The sequence below is a fragment of the Cupressus sempervirens genome, chromosome 9 (genome assembly GCF_028749045.1).
Source record: "Cupressus sempervirens isolate cs-2001-9-10 chromosome 9, ASM2874904v1, whole genome shotgun sequence".
Lineage (NCBI taxonomy): Eukaryota > Viridiplantae > Streptophyta > Pinopsida > Cupressales > Cupressaceae > Cupressus > Cupressus sempervirens.
The window spans coordinates 66332892-66351266 of NC_143126.1; the positions used below are offsets into that span (position 1 = coordinate 66332892).

Consider the following 18375-nt stretch of genomic DNA (forward strand, 5'->3'; position numbering starts at 1 on the left):
AATGGCTAAAACAGGACACGTACTCATCAGCTCCTTGAACCTGTCAAAACAATCCCGAGCCCTCTCTGACCACTTGAAACTGTCTCTCCGTGTCAAATCTGTAAGTGGTGCTGCTATCTGTGAAAATCCCTTCACAAATCTGCGGTAGAACCCACAAAGCCCGAGAAATCCCTTGAGTTGTGAAGTGTTCCTCGGCGGTGGCCAATCCAGAATGGCCCTGATCTTGTCTGGGTCAACCCGAACACTTCCTGCACTAATAATATGCCCTAGATAGAGCAACTCTGTCATCCCGAACTCGCATTTACTCATCTTGGCATATAATGACTCCCTCTCTAGAATACTGAGCACTGTATCAATATGCTTCAAATGTTCCTCCCAAGTATGGCTGTATATCAGTATATCATCAAAGAATATCAACACAAAATTCCTCAGCTGATCTCTGAACACTCTATTCATACAGGACTGGAAAGTGGCGGGAGCATTAGTCAACCCGAAAGGCATGACTAAGAACTCAAAATGTCCGTAGTGGCATCTAAAAGCTGTCTTCTCCACATCCCCCTCTCTAACCCGTATCTGGTGGTAGCCAGATCTCAAATCAATCTTAGAGAAGTAGCATGCACCGTGCAATTCATCAATAAGCTCATCGATGCGCGGGATAGGGTATCGGTTCTTGATTGTTTTCTTGTTTAGCTCCCTATAATCAATGCACATCCTCATTGTACCATCCTTCTTCTTCACCAATACTACTGAAGAAGCAAAAGGACTCTTGCTTGGCCGTATGTGCCCCATGTCAATCAACTCCTTGATTGCCTTTTCTATTTCATCCTTATATCTCTTGGGGTGGCGGTAAGGTGTGATGATAACTGGCTTAGCCCCTTCCTCTAACTCAATAACATGCTCGATTCCCCTATCTGGGGGTCTCCCTGGAGGTATCTCATCAAACACCTTAGTATGTTTGGTTATTATTTTTTGTACATCAGGTGGATACTCCTGTTTATGCTGCTCTGTCACCTCAGGCATTACTTTGAACTCTGTTGCCCACTGCACCTGATCATGTCTAAAGAAACTCTGCATTCGTTTGAGTGAGACCACTCGAAGTCTCCCATCTGACAAACCTCTGAGCACTATCTTCTTACCATTTGCCTCAAACCTCATTTCCATTTTCTGGAGGTTAAATGTAAACTCTTCCAGAGACTTCATCCAGTTCATCCCAAGCACCATATCCTGATCACCAATGTTGACCACAAAGAAATCTCCTGTCATGTCATAATCTCCCAAACGAAGCTGCAAGTTGGAGATTTTCTTGGTACAGTCAATTTTGAAGCCATCGGCAACCATCACCTTAAATCCCCTATGCTCCTCTGTATGTAGCCCTCTGCGTGTCACAAACTTCTCATCAATGAAGTTATGTGTTGCCCCTGTATCAATGAGTGCCACAAATCTCTGTCCATCGAAAGTTCCCCTAACTCTGAAAGTGACGGCCTCCTGTATACTAGACAACTGAGCTATCGTGCCATCACTACGTGCTTCCTCATGTGAAGAATTATCATCATCTCCATCTGATTCTGATGACTGCTCTGAATCTCCACCCACTGACTCTTCAGCTGAAAAGTACTCCATCTGCTTAGCTTTTGCTTTCAATGGACACTTATGTGACAAATCCCAAGGCTCCCTGCAATGAAAACAAAGCTTCTTCTTCCTGAGATCATTAAGTGTTTCATTGTCCAACCTCTTACTTTCCTCCTTAGGTGGCTGAGGCTCTCTATGAAAAGGTTTCCTGTCCTTATCTTTCCTTGAAGGGAAACTCTTTGCTAGGAATTTATTTTTAGAAGCTGAAGAGGAATCCATGTCACGAGCTTTCTTAATGGCTTCTTGCAAAGTGGGAGGGTTGAGAGCTTTAATCCACCCTCTCAACGGATCAGCTAACCCATCCATAAATAGAACCAGTATCCTCCGTTCAGATACATCTGTTACTAACACTGCAAGTTTCTGAAACTCTGAAATGTATGTCTCCAATGATCCCCATTGTTTAAGCTGAGCTAACTCCTTGAAATGGAGTTCTGGATCCTTCCTATCAAAACGTTCAATCAGTCTCTCCGTGAACTCCACATATGAGGTAATGTGTGCATGACCCATAGTGACCATACCATGATGCCACCACTCGTGTGCTAACCCCTCCAGATGAATTGCTGCGTACTTAATAGCTTCTTCCTCAGGCATAGGGTTCAATTGAAAGTATGTGTCAAGCTTTTGAACCCAAGCTCTTGCTGAAGACTTCCCCGAGCCATCATAATATGGTAACTGAAGTTTTCCTACTTTCTTCCGTAGCTCATAGTTCTGGTTCCTGTCATGTCCACGTGGCATATGTTTCATCCGCACATCCATATACTCCCTAAAGGTAATTGCAGCAGTAAAATCTGGACCTCCGGCTTCCCAATCTCTCCTCAACTGGTCCTGTATATCAATGATCTGGGGTTCTGGTACGGGCTGCTCTGGAGCTCTAGGAGGGAATGTGGGAATCATGGGCCTCGAACTCACGGTCCTAGCTTGCTGGGGTGCATGACCGAAATTGTTCCCAACTTGTTCACCTCCATTATGTGTCCCATCCTGATTATTCCCATTCTGATTGTTACCATTCTGATTATTACCTCCACCCATGTTAGCATTCAACCCCATTTGACGAGCCATCATCTGCATCATAAGCTCCAATCTCTGATTCTGTTCCTGTGCCCTTTGTTCTGCTAATCGCTGTCCCTGTGCCAAGGTCTCTAATAATTGTAAAAATCTTTCCTCTCCAGGCTCTGGACCGGCATTCCCGCCTCCACCTAATCTTGTATTCCTGTCATCTCGGTCACCCATATTGCTGTCTTGATCAAAAAATACCTCCGCTGTGTCTGTATGACTGGATTCTATACCCCCCTGTACGGATGAACTAGACTGTTTGCTTTGCAGGTCTGAACTCCTACTTTGTCTTGCTCTGGTATTGCGAAAATTATAAGGCCCCTGTCGCATGCTCAAACATAAATGCTCTGATTTTAGTGTTTTGACAAAACACTTTCCCCTCTATCCGCCAGTTCCAAATTTCCTATAAGACCTCCACAGGATGGCAGGACTTATAGCTCTGATACCACTGTAACATACCCTACTAATTCTACCTTGAATTTTTTAGTTTTGATTCAACAACATTTTGTCAAACAGTTGGTGTGCAAAGTCTGATTTGTAATTTCTGAGTTCTTGTTCAGATGTTATAATACTTCTCTGCCAAACAATGACCATATGATCTGAAGAATAGCAAGGACAAATATCTTGGCACTTGAACACTACTACAAATATGCAATGTAAAGAGTTCTTATGGACTGATCGTAAATGTTCCATACACTTATCCTCTATTCAAGATATACAGACTTCATATAGCTGTGTACAAAAGTGACTGAGTTTGTAGTGCAAAGACTGTTACACAGTGACTGAATATGCAAAACTCTCTATAATTATGACACCTATACATTCATTGAACTATTATAATCGGGTGTAGAAGAACCTGGAAATAATATGATCGCTGTTGTTCGAAATTTGAGGATGGATGTCCAGTTTAGCAACCCATCTAATAGCTGCTCGGTTAGGGTATGAAATATGACCTCCAAGTACACAGAATGAGGATTGTTCATGCGCACTATTCACATGCACTGTTCACGCGCACTGTTCACGCGCACTGTAGCAGCACTGTTTACCCACAAACCTGCTCCAAATCTCACCTCCAAATCTGCTGTCCATGCTGTTCAATGTCTGCAATGATAATCCTTTGGAAATGGAACAATTTCAATCTTACCTGTAGCTGAAAAATTGAAGCTGAATGCACACAGTATGAAGCTAATAGATCTTAAATCCCTTGACTCTGTCTTCCAAGAGCGAAAGGATTGTCACCAATGGAGGGTTTCGTCTCCAAAAGCCAGCAACCAAACCAACCAAACTAAGCTTGAATTCATCAATCTCTTCATATCTCCACACCCCACTCATGGCTGTATATAAAGTCCTCTTAGAGGGTCGACCCCCACTCCACAAGCAATGTGGGATTAAATCTCATATTTGCATTTTAATATATTGTTTCCATTTATCACTTTAAAGTCCCAAGGAGATCATTTGGTGCCCCACTCTTGGGCACACATATAAATACAAAATATAATAAAGTAACCTTATAATATTAATTTAATTGAAGTTACTTTATTAAATAACTTCCGGCATTAAAATTCCATAGCAAATGATCTCGAAACACCACAAATGATAGCTCGTTAGAAAGAGCTAAGAAAAACACATCCAACCCCATCATCAAAATTATCATCCGACTAGCCTGGCTGACTTACTAAAAATAGTAAGTCACATTGTAAATGCCTCCAAACGAACTTAGTTGGCCCCAGAACAAAATCGACTAGGCCAAAACACCACAAGATCCCATCCATGTCCTTGTTAGCCCCCGGGACCACATAGAAGTAGGCTAACGACAACATATATCCAAACTAGTTAAACAGGGGACATTACAGATTCATCCCCTGCTCATGTGCCATAGAGTTGTATCTGTTACTGTGGAAGGTAAGGAAATAGAATAATCAGTATTATCAACACACAAATACAATATACCAATGAAACTTTAGTAACGTTCCATGTATTGTCAGTGAATATGACTGCAACCATCACTTCCCAGTTGTCCTACCGATGCCAATTTTTTTCTCAAATCAGGAACATACCTCACCTCTTTGAGCAGGTATTAATTTCTATTTGGTAATTTTATTCGCATGTTTCTCTTTCCAACAAGTTTGCATGACTTATCATCACCTAAATAAACTTGTCCAAAATCACCTTGAACACAATCTGGAAAATATTTTTTATGGGGTGTGGCATGAAGAGAAACCATTGAATCTAACACCCAAGAATCATTAATATTATCCAAAGAAAGAATTGAAGCATCTTGTAACACATTAACTGCTATATTTGCTTCCTTGTTATTTTCTTGTTGTCCATACCCTTGTTTTCCCTTTCAAGCCCAACAATCTTTCTTTAGATGCGCTTTCTTTCTACAATGTCAGCACTCCACATTTACCCTAGATTTGGATCTGCCCTTTCTAGATTTCCCATAGTTGCCTAGGCTCTTGCCTCTTTCCTTCTGTCGTCCCCTGTTCTCAATAGTCAAAACATTTACCTGATGTCTTACCTGTGCTTTTTTGTGGTATTTCTTCGTTAAGGATAACACCAACAACATCATCAAATGTAAAAAATGTTTGAAATAGAGACAGTTACTTACAATCATGACCAAGCCGTTCTAATTTTTAGGCGATGAGCCTAAAATCAAGAGAGCCCTAACCTCATCATCAAAATTTACTTTTATAGAACTTAGCTGGCTAGTAACCGTGTTAAACTCATTTAAATGATCACTAATAGACCCATCTTTGAGGTCGAGGGTTTCTCATACAGTTTATGTAATGCCTTCATTAGATCCTCCATTGTTTCTTTTGCAATATTGAAAGGCACAACCATATTGCTCCTAGTACCTTCTTATCAAGAACTTCCCATTGTTCATCTAACATAGCCATTGGCTTCTTTGCTTTTCCACCCAATGGTAACTAAAGATCCTTCTGATATAGACAATATACCATTTGCATCTTCCATAGTTGATAGTTTTACCGGTTGAACTTATAAACTTCAAGCATGCCTTTCTTTGCCATTGCTTCCGCTCATCTGAGATTTCCTACCAAATCAGTGAAATATACACTGTTCTAATACTAGTTGTTAGTGTTTAGGCAGATACGAGCAATAAACAATTGTACAATAATGCAGAAATAGAGTAGACCAAAAAAACATAGAGAATTAATGTGGATCATCCAATATGGCTACATCCACCTGAGAAACAACCATCCACTTATTTTATTATCCAGCAAAGAACAAACTACAATCTGATCTTTCACATCCCATGACCACTTATCTATCAAGCTTTTTGAGGCGGTTTATGAGGTTGGTTCAAAATAACCCTAAAAGAATATTTTTGTAAATTTTTTTCTCATACATGTACTTGTGTTCTTGTATGTGTCGACATTACGACGACCCGCCCTTCAGGCCGGCTCATCCACCCATTAAGTGTACAATACTTGCATGATTAGTTGCCACATACCAACATATGTAAAGTAGAGCATTTGAATTTAATGAATGAAAAATGATGAATAATAATTCCATGATGTAAACTCAGGGTATATAGAGGCTCAACAAATGGATTTGGTCCAACACGTTACAGTATTTGTAAAAGTGGTATTATTTTAATCTTCAGAGCCTCTGGACTTCTAGAAATGTATAGGCATATCAAAAAATTTCCAAACTTAGTATTTAACTAAAATGATTTTGGCATATCACTTCCTGTTGGAGCTATTCAGCATTCATTAAAAGGATTGTGAGGTGGCATTTCTGTCTTGAAGTATTGTTTGACCTTAGGAAATTGTAAGTTTTTAAAATTTCCGTTACATCATTCCAATTTTGTCATCATTGAAAATTATTTACGTTTGATAAAATCATGCAAATAATTTCTTGTTAAGATAGTATGCTCAAGCTATACACGTAAACACATGGCAATGTAAGCATGTTATATTTGTTAATTAGTGCTGCATGAATTTAAAAAAAAACAAAACATAGTATGGTTCCAACTGTTCAAGGTGTGGTTCCCGCTTGAAAAATGGCTTCTTTAACTGTGGTCTCCCTCATAAATTGTTCACGTGTTCTAAGTAACTTCAAACATTCATTAAGAATCTCTAATAGACTAGTTAGATTGCCAAGAAACATATAGATAGGATTGGACTGCTCAGTCACAGAAAGCATGCATAGTAGATACCTTCTATGTGTTTTGATGTTTAACTGCATGGAATTTATGGTGCCGTATTTTTCATCTTAATCTATCATTGAGATCCCTGGAAATCAGAAGCTGAATGACAAGATCAACGCAAACATATTGAAGAGTCTAAATCTATGGTGAATGGTATTTAAAACCAATTATAGGAACCCTCTCATGCTACATGTTATCATGACTGTTTATTTCTCAACACATAGGAATCATCAAGATGTAGATGACTGAGTTATTTAGCATGGATGTTCGACTCCCAAGTCTGTCCAGCTGAGGAATTAAAAACTTCATAAAATTAAAAGAATTCCAAGTAAAATCTGTAGGTTCTCCTCAAATGTCTGCCAACGTTGTCTACCTCAATTTCCCCAAAATGATGCATTAGTACTCTCTTATTTGGTACTAACATTGCTTAGAGATGCTTGTGCATTTTGCGAGATTTCTTAACCTGTGATTATTAGCAATGTACATCAAAGAAATGTCATATAGAAGTAATAACTAAGGGAAAAATGGTTATTATAAGAGAGTCAAATATCAATCACCTTACAGTTTAATAGTCCACAATTTTTTAAAAATTGGTCTTGAAAATTTCTCCAAAATTTGATGGAAGAGTTCTCCTTTTGTGTGGTTGCAACCACTGGAAATAAGTTTATTCAAGTCTGCTTGTAAATGTATTGGAATAGACTGAATCTGAATCTTTTTGCTTTCTCTTCCTCTGGCTACTAAGATATTTTAGTTTGCCAGTTTGTCCCTTTTCTGCCTATAGATTCAAGAGATAGTTAAAAACTAAAAAGGTTAACCTATTCAGGAATCTCCGGATCTATGCTCAATTTCTACTCCCCGAAGCATTTTGTCGATTACCGCACCCTTCTTCTACTCCCCGAAGCATTTCGTCGATTACCACACCCTTCTTCATCTCTGGGTGCCTCCTAAGCTGAAATACAAGTTTCCTCTTTTGATTTCCTTGATATGTAATGTGATAATGAAGATAATTAATTCAACAGGAAGGAGGAGCTCTAAATGAGTAATTTATGCCTCCCGTGCAAGAGACCTCTCTTTTGAATTAAGTCTTTGATATCATTTACATGTATTGGACCAGACAGAATCTGAACCTTCTGTTACCTACACTCCCCCAAGTTTCCAGGACTGAGATTGTAGGTGATGGGGGGGTGTATTTCTGAGATGCTTTTTAAGGCAATTTTTTAGGGGACAACTATTAATTAAAGAGGTCTAATTTTTTTTTAAAAGAACAGGAAATCTCAGATAATCATATGATAAAATTGATTAGGTATTCACCATTGACATTAAAGAACCTTTGTGAGCAGGGACAATCGACTAGGAATTAGTATATTCTTTATATATTTGTATACATACACATACATACATACATACATACATACAGGCCCATATATATATATATATATATATATATTTGTATACATACACCCCTGTATACATGCACATAGATACATATATGCCCATTCATGCACATTCTGATACACACAAGATAATCTTTGACTGTGACTTCAACTTTGAAGATGCAGAGATCTACAATAGAGGATATATATTTTTGTGGAATGTATGATCATGATTAATCATTTTGTTATTACCTGGTCAGAATTTCAAAACTACTGACCGACCTTCATGGTACACACAATTTTCATTTTTTCTCTTTGTAAGTCTTAAAGAAAAGCAAATAAAATGTGCTTGGGTTGTCCCCTAACATACCCGGGGGTCCCACCTAACAAAAAATGTGCATACAGGGGATGTCTGCAATTTTTTTGGCAAAATAGGGGATGGACTGGGAATATTTTCTACCCATTCTTCATCCCTGACAGGGTCATGTTAGGTAGGGGACGTCACAGGGGAACATAGTTTGTAGCACCTTGGACCATCATGCCTACCCCTTTTTGATTTCCTCGACATCTGATGACAATAGAAGACAATTAATCAGACTGGGAGGAAGATGTTTGAATGAGAGATTTATTTTGTTAGGTTTGTGTACTTAAAGAATTCAATAATTCCGTATTATATTTAGGCTCATTTTATTCTTGTAATCACAGGTGATTTCAATTCGTTGGAAACTAGGTTCTTCTGATGCTGGAATCTCGGGCATGCAGGAGGTAAGCCCATCACAATTTTTGGGATTTTATTTCATATTTCTTTTTTATGGATTATTCATGCTGTTTACCTTAAATGTTGTTGGCTGAAAACAGATTGCCAATTCTTACAAGCAAGGAGAAAGGGTGGGATTTGCAGAGCTTGCGGCAGGAGTTGATCTTTATGTATGTCCACCTGATGTGACCATGATTCACATGCTCTCTAAATATGGTTTCATCAAGAATATTGACAATATAATCAAGGAGCAAGACGATCTGATTGGATGTGTCGTATGGCGTAGGAACTATGCAACTTCAAATGTTCAACATAAGATTCCGGAACAGTATATAAATGCAAAGAAACTTGCCCTAGCTGGGCTATTGCTGGATTCACCAAGTCATCCTGGGATCTCGCAGTGGGCACCATATGCAAATGATGCTCCAAAACTCAGAGCACCTGCAAGCTTAGAAATTATATCTGCTTCGGGCAATGTGAATGCTGAAAGTAGTGAGAAGGATGAAAATATATTATGGAAAACAGAGTCTGCAAGTCAAGTTGATGCATGTATAGAAAATGCAAAAACAGAAAATATACAAAACTCAGAGAAAAATGCCATTTCTAGACTGACTAATGATCATGGAGGGATCTCTGATGCCTGTGATACAAGAGATGTCTCCTCTGGCTCAAGTCCTCAGCTAGCCAACCTAATTCTACACAATCCTCAAATAAGTACTCCGACAGTCCTTGTCCAAACGACATTGCCTATGACAGTTTCAAATTCGAATCCGACTGAAAAGGTGCCTGGGTTGTTTGGGTCCAGAGCGTCGACATTTCAAAATGAGGACGATGTCAAAAATCATATGTCAGATGAAGCTGAGGAAGATGACGACCTTCCAGAGTTCGACTTTAGAGTAGTGTCTGGTACATCTCAAATGCAAGTAACTCAGCATCTCTCACCTTCTAGTGACACAAAGCCTTTATCTCTCCATCAATTTCCAGCTAAACCTTCAGCAGCAACCTCTAGTCAATGTCCTATGCCACCTCCTGTCTTCTTCGCATCATCTCAATGCCAGCACAATGTTCCTAATAACAAACAACAGGTTCCACGACCTCTGACTAATCCTTATCCTTCCGTGCAAACTAGCATCTTGTTGCAGCAGCCAAATCACACTGAGGCAATGGCTCATCTCCCTTCTATAGAGAATTGCACTTCCAAAGCCCCCGTTGGTAATATTTCTGCTCCTCTAGCTCCGCAATCTGGTGTTTCCAACTTGCATCATGTATCTCCAAATTCCCGGACTCCATATCCTCCAAGTTCCCAAACCCAACATCCTTCAAGTATTGAAGTCAGGAAAAGTTTATGGGATGATGATGATGACATGCCTGAATGGTGCCCTCCATATCTAGAGCAACCAGATTTCCTCCGACCTCCATTGAGATCAGTGGCACAACCTCAGTCAGCAATGCCTAGGCAGCTTTTACCACAACCTCAGTTAGGAATGCAAAATGTTGCAGGAAAGTTACAGAAAATACATCCACCGCCTCTGCAATGTCCTCTGATCCCCCAAGTACCTGCACCCTTAAGAAGTCTTCCACCACAAGCAACTAATCTACCACATGGTCCTTGTCCACCCTTACCCCAAGGTCCCCGACCATTTAATGTCATGAGACTGCCAATTCCAAGACCTGTGATAAACATGGGTACAAATAATTCTCCATCGGCTTTGCATCCACAGCTGAATATTAAGCCTCCTTATTGTAAACCAGATTTCACACCTCTCAGACCTGTGAGTGGAAGTGCTAGAAAGTTTTGAGCATATGAAAGAAAACATGCGTTGAATGCCTTCTCGGTTTCTGAAGCCTTTATCCTTGTACAAATATCCTATATGCATATAGTTGCAGAGGGAGTAAATTTTCTTGCTGGAAGCATGCTTATTCTATTTACACTAAACTAAAATATTTTATTCAATACACTCTCGGGGTCCAGCCAAGCTTGTAGAAATCAAACTTATGAATGGTAAATACCTTTTTGTAGGTTAAGAGAAAACGTGAACATATGGTTGCAAAGACGATCATAAAAGCAAAGATGCATCCACCATTACTATGATCGAGTTAACCCATCCATATCGTGAATGAATATAAAATTACTTTGCTAATCATGTTTTTGTTATGCGCAGACAAAATAAAACTCAATATTAAACTTGAAAGTGTGAATAAGTCGTGTTCGTAAATATTGAGGCATGGCCGATACTTCAACACTAAAAGAAACTGAAGAGCTACATAGCCTGTATACTTGTAGGCTAAAATTTATTTTATCTGCTCTGTTTTTCAAACTTATCATTGTTCAGGTATTCATTAACTAAAATGAATCCATCCGTTAACTACAATTGAAACCTTCCTCATACTCTGGAACATGTATTTTTAGTGAGATCTTTGTATAGAATTCTACAACTACTATTTATGAGAGGATTCTTTGTAGTCCGCATTATCTGTTATCCTTGTTGCTCTATTGATTTCTCTGACAGTATCATAAGAAACATTAAGCGTTCTGAAAAATTTCTTGAGAATTTGGGTAGGGTAGTTTTATTAGGTGACTGAGTAGCAGCACCTTATGGCCGTCTGAGAAACTATTTGGCAAGGCTACAGGTAAGTGAAACCATGCCAGACTGCCAATGCCCAAGATAATCTATGTACGTCCGGGACCTGCCACAGGCAGATATTTTTGTCCTAGCGGATAGAAATTTGTCCGCTCAGTCTGACAAGCTTGTTATCATTCGTGTTTGTCTTCCCTTGCTTTAATTAGTATGGACTGCGCATCTTCATTGTGAGAACCTATTGTGTGATCCCTGCTGATGAACAGAATTAGATTAATTTTAGCAGATTTAAATTTTTAATAACTCTCACAATTGACGTCTATAAATTAAGAATATGGTTTTCATGAGCTCTGAATTCGGGTTGATTTCAATGACTAATTTGTTTGCTTGAATCAGAAAAGAATTGCATTTTTGTGCTATTTAAGAGAATTTTATCGTATAGCCAAGAGCGACAAATATTGGGTGGAGCAAAGTGACAAATACATTACAAAGAGGGAATCATTAAATAAGGAAGGACACAAGCCATATTTTACTTGAAACTATGGTATTAAAAATTACGTGGCAATTGTATTTAACGTAACTTATTTGTAATATGTAATATTGAAATTTGTATACGCCTGTCAATTTCCGTTTAGTTCTGGAGTGGATGAATTAATATATTTAATAATCGACACATGAAAATCTTTTGTAAAGTTGATGTCATTCCCCAATTCAGCCATTCATTTATTTATACACATTCTAATGTAATTATCTTCTATTATATTTGTATATACTTGGTCCAGAATTTTCGTATTTGGTAAATCTAGTTTTTTCCAAATCAAAACTATCATGGCTATTTATTCTCTTATAATGGTATAATCAGTTGGTAGTAGTCATACTTGGGTCTGTACACGTGATATGGTTTGAAACTCGACAATTCTTTTGGTCGGGTTCAGCTAATTGTTGAATCTTTTTAAACTTTCTTTAATACCTTATTTACCGGTTTTGAGTTTAATTCCAAATAAAGGTTCGAAGAATCGGTTCGTGGTACTAAATTTTTTCGGAAATGGGTTTGAGTTTGTTTTTACAAAAACCTGTAAAAATTAAAGATTATAAAAATAAAAATAAAATAATAAAATTATATATATATATATATATGAAGTCTAGAAGCATAAGTTAAAATTAGAATGTTACATAGTATCATAAAATCATATGATTTAATTATTCAAACAGCAAAAACACAATAAATTTTAAATGTGTAATCATGCATCATTACAAAGCATTGTTCAATCGATTGGCATATCTTAGGCTTTGATAGACAAGTTGAACACAAACAAGAGAGCTCATTTGTCAAAAGGCTTGTTTATTACAATAGGCATATAGCAAGTCAAGGGTCTTCGTTTCCACATTCATGCTCTAGTATAGTCCATTTTGTGCAATTAAACATTCTCTATGTCAAAGATGCAACTTGGGATGCTTACGCTATAACATCTTGCAGAAAAATAAGGGAGCTATTGATACACAATTTTTTTTTTTTGAAACCTAGGCAAAACTTTTACGAATTGGACCCGGATTTGGTATTGGTTTGATCCTAGACCTGGTTCGGAGGCCATACCAACGAACCTGGGTAACTAAGTTTAATATAAATATATGCACCTTATATGCATTTGTATTGTATTTATGAATCTACATCCATAAATTTGTTATATATCTTGATTTTATCATTCCTATGTTTTCCTATGTCCTTGTTATTTTTGTAAGCATAAGATGATTTGTTCCTTAAAATTATAAAAACTTGGGGAACTCTATATCATTTTTTATCTAAAGAGTAAGCTAAGATATGTTTTGCATACGTATTTCCTATGTACTTGTATCTAACATTTAATCACAGCGATTATATTATTATCGAACTTTAAGGAGATCCTATTTGCACTTGAGAAAGGAGCATAGTAGAAGTATTCAAATGAATTTAGATCCATGCAATCATATTAGAGGTACGTTGTATTGTTGAAGCTTGATATTTTCAATCCTAAATACAAATATAAAGTAAGTCTCTAATAGGGGTTGACCTAGGATAACTTGTAGTGATCCAAACAATTTGAAGATATCTTTCAAGACCACTAATCTAGGTTTTAGAGAAAACATTGGTAGAATTATTCAAATGAACTTAGATATATGCAATCATCTTAGAGGTATTTGTATTGTTGAAGCTTGATGTTTTCAATCATATATATAAATGAAAAGTTAGCCTAAAGCAATTGTAATTAATTACTGTTTTTCATTTAATTTCTTATCTTCACTTATACTTTTTTAAATATGATTCCTAGTTTGTCAATTGTTATTAGTCATTATTCTTCTGTATGCATCTAATTGGATTTGTTTAGGCAATTCATCTTCCTTAAACATTTTTAGTGAGCTCATGTGATTTATATGGCCTAGTCTTACCCTATGTTTTGACACAAATATTTGGATCTATAGATTTCTAATATCTTCACATCATTTTCTAGATTTGGTACTCTTTTTAGTTTTGTGTTTATGTGGCACACTCCTTTACCCTATATCCTTGCCCTTGCTCTACCCATTCTTGCATTAGCCTTAGGGGGTAGATTTGACTTCTATCTTCATAAGATTTACAACTAAATTAGCACATTTTCAATATAAGTAATCTTTTATAATGAAAACTTAATAACACATACACGAATCACAAAAGATAAAAAATTTATGAGAACCAATTGGAGACAAAACCATAAAGAAAGCTTGCTTGAATCTATTGTCTAGGTTTACCAACACAATTTAAAACTCTCTTATATTCTTTGTAGCAACTAGCCCATTAGACATGAACCCCCATTACTATGAACAAACTTGGCAAGAGACACCAATCTCTTCTATTAGAAGACACATGAGCCTCTAAATGAACAACAAATTCACTTTCTCAAATATTGCTCTTTAATGGACATGATATCATTCTAATAAAAGTATAGAAAAAGGATGAAATCAATCACACTATTCACTTATACGATTATGCAAAATGCAAATGAATAAGCAAGGCAATGTATAGTTTCAATGCATCTTTTATTTAGATCTGTTTAGTACGAGATTGACAAATTGTAAATTCATGCTCAATATTGAAAAATAAATTAATATATGCAATTTCATGTCTCCTCGTGGTTAGAAAGACTTGGTTCACCATGACTGTCTTATAAAGCTCAAATCCTTAAATGTATTTCCTTTATTATCACAACTCATACTTAATTATTTTTAATATAAAATTAAGTATTTGATAGATTGCACTTGAATTTTTTTAAGAACGACACTTGGTTGTAGACTAATTAAGTTGCAATATAAGCATAACAGACACGTATGCAAAGAAAAATAAGTTTTTTCTCGAAATAATTATTCAAGTAATGGAAAAAATCTTGCATTCAACAAATTAAAACTTGTGCAATATTAGTTCTTTAAGAAAGACATACATGGTGTAATAACCCCAATAGGTTATAATTTCTTCAAACACCAAAAATCTTTATACTTCAGTTGTTTGACATTTCGTCAAACACTTTGCAAGCAAGCTCTAATACCACTGTAATGACCCTCCTCTAATCTGCCCTCAAAAATGCTGATGAAAGCTCAAGGAATTTCATCAAACAATTCACATGCAAAGGACTTATGACTCATATAGTATTTCAGCTAACTTCAAATGACTTTTTCTTCAATTTGCATAAGTGAGAATCTTGTGCTAGAAGACTACAATGGACTACACAATGACCTAACATGAGTGTGCTACTAATTTTGACAATATTTAGTGCATATATATGATCTAAGCATGAGAAATGAACACCTACAACCAACTGGTATTTTTACAAACAGTTGGTATGCAAACTAACTAGCTGATAAATAATGATATTAAATTGCTTAAATGACACCAGCAACTATTATCTTCTTAATTGCAATGAAAATTACAATGCTCATGAAATATGGCCAAGACTTTGGCATTTACATGGATTAAAAAATGATAATGCTGGTATAATGCACACTTATAGCTGAAAGCTTATAACACCCTAAAAAACAACACTAACAAAAGAACCTGGTTGTAGATGGCTATAATAATTTCCTTCTATGTTGCCCCTTCTGCTTTGCTTTTTTCAAACTGCTTTTTTCGGTTTTGCTTTTTCGGATTGCTTTTTCGTACCTACTTTTTTAGCCTGCTTTTTCGGTTCCGCTTTTTCGGGTTGCTTTTTCGTACTTGCTTTTTCAGCCTGCTTTTTCAGTTTCGCTTTTTCGGATTGCTACTATGTTGAATCTCAAGACCATCAATGGCGTCAAGATTTCTAGCTTGAAGGGATTTTGTCCTCCAAACTATTGAGACAATCTTCAGAAAATTTTCCAATTTCTTTGATATTTTCAAGCATGCCTAAAAGAAGCGCTTCCATTTCTTTTATAGTTTTCTCACAAGGGCTCCATCTTTCATTTTCTCAATGTGGGATAAAAGATAACTCCCTTTATGTAACTTATGTCTCCAATGTGTTATAAAATAAACGCGACTCTTTTAATTTAAATATTTCTCACAAACTATAGTCTATGTATTAATAAAGTTAAATATTTAAATTTAACTTTATAAAATAGCTTTATCAATGCATAACAAATCTTATCAATTATAAACAAGTCTTCTTGTCAATTTTAAACAATTACCATCGACATACTACTGCCACTGGATGTTCGACCATATCCAAGATGACTTACTATAAATAGTAAGTATGCCCAAAGTTGCCTCAAAACCCCTTAGAAAGACCTGCAACTGAAACTATATAGGCCAAATGTCCTCTAAGTCCCTTTAATGTCCTGGTTAGGCTACGGGACCATGGAGAAATAGGCTAACGACAACATCATGCTATGAATGCTAAAAAAGGGACATTACACATGGTCATTATAGAAGTTCTATTCTCATAAATGATTCAATTTTTCTATTAGTTTGGAGAATTACCAATGACTTCTATTCATAATTGACAAGGCACATTTGTTAGCATTGAAATAAGTGTTGGGAGAGATTGTTTGTCTTTTGATTGATTGAGTTGTGCACTCAGAAGTAGTGGAGTATTTGGTTGTCATTAATGGCAACACAATCAATGCACAAGGATGGATCAATTGAGAAGACAAGGCAGTGATTGATGAGTAAGAAAATAACAAGTCTTGTAATTGGTATGCAGGAGTAAGAAGTAGTTAAATATTTTGGTGGTGATCACGATTTAGTGTGAATCAAGTGGATTTGTCATAGGTGAAGCTTTTACGTAATTTATAAAGACTACGTGTGCGAAGGCTTTTAGTAATAACATGATAGATAACTTATGTTCTTGAGCTACTAATTACAAATCATTGATCAGTGATCAACATGATCAATGTGGTGAGATTAGAAGGCATGGTGATATGTCTTAATTAGTTGAGGATGCACTGAGGCGACAATTGTGCATTTGAAGCAAGTGTAAAGAGAAGATTCTAGAAGAAGTTGCAGAAAGTCAAACACACTTTAATTGTTCTTGGCAATACCACATGAAAACCCTAATATCGTTCAAGGCGATGATCGAGAATGTATCAGGTACATCAGGATACGTGAATTGCATATGGTATGTGTGCATAAAGTTTGAAATTTGAATGGATGGTGAAGACTGACATAAATATTGTGTATTTGTATAAACTGTTCCTAGTGAAAGAAAAAAATACACACTGAGGTGATTGTGGTAGAAGATTCTCATTATTATAGAGGTTGTGATCAAGGTGTGAAGCGAAGATTGAGCAGTGAACATTTTTAGAGTGGATAAAGTAGTTGGATCCAATAAACAAGCAATGCTACTTATAATCAATCAACTTGTTGTTCCCTAACAATTGCAGCAAGGGAAATCTCTTGAGTGACTCTATTATCTTTTTGTGTAAATCCTTTAACAAGGTGGACTATCAAAAGGAGTTGTAAATGCTCTAGTGAGGATCTCTATTGCACTCCTAATAATGTACACATCACTTCTAATAGGGTGAACCCCCATAAAGGGTATTTGTAGCTCCTAACATGGCATACCTTTTTACTACGGTGAAGGCTTATGGGTGTCATACCCACCAAGGTTTTCTCCCTCTAGTTGAGGGTTTCTACATACACAAAACCAATGTTTTATGTGTTTTGCATAGGTGATTACTTGATGCTATTTACTTCTATTTCATTTCAGCAGCCATATGATATGTGTTTGAGAAGCTACTCTTAATGTTAATCATATTGGTGGTCTACCTAAACACACCGATTCAAACCCCCTTCTCAGTGCTTTTATATACAAACAATTAGTATCATAGCTTTGGTCCTCTAGGAGACAAGCTTAATCACTTAAGGAAAAGGCCCTTAAAATTAGTATGGACAGATATAGGTATGAGAAGCAACTTGAAGAAGAAACCAACATGATCAATGAACTGAAGGAAAAGTTGAGACACTCAGTTGCAAAAAGGAAAGAACTAAGTCCACAATTAAGTGAGAGTCAAGACTACATTGAGCAACTATTAGAAGCTATTGGATCTAAAGGGTTCGAGGAGGCAATTGAAGATCATATGAATATGAATGAGAAACTAACTCAGAATATGGGAAATCTAAAGACGTAACTTGAAAGTCAAGCAACCAGTGTGTGGAAGTCTTGAAGAAAAAAGAGTTGTTGAAGATGCAAGGAAATATACCGAAGATGAAAAGAAAGTTGTAGAGGATGCACTAAAAGATAAAGATGAAGAAATCAACAAGGAAAGACGAGATGAAATTGCTACAAAGGCACATGCAGGTGTAATGACCCTTTCCAATAGGCCACTAAACAA

At 36.7% G+C, this 18375-nt stretch overlaps 1 protein-coding gene across 3 annotated transcripts in view; it reads left to right on the forward strand.

The window, feature by feature from the left end:
• Positions 1-11127, forward strand: part of LOC149537649 (uncharacterized) — a 112980-nt gene extending 101853 nt beyond the window's left edge. For all 3 annotated transcript variants that reach the window (XM_089798997.1, XM_089798999.1, XM_089798998.1), the window contains 2 exons: positions 8935-8994; positions 9088-11127. In XM_089798997.1, coding sequence (XP_089655123.1) covers positions 8935-8994; positions 9088-10785 — 1758 coding nt within the window. In that variant the 3' untranslated portion in view covers positions 10786-11127. The remainder of the gene's footprint in view (positions 1-8934; positions 8995-9087) is intronic.
• The last annotated feature ends 7248 nt before the right edge of the window (positions 11128-18375 follow it).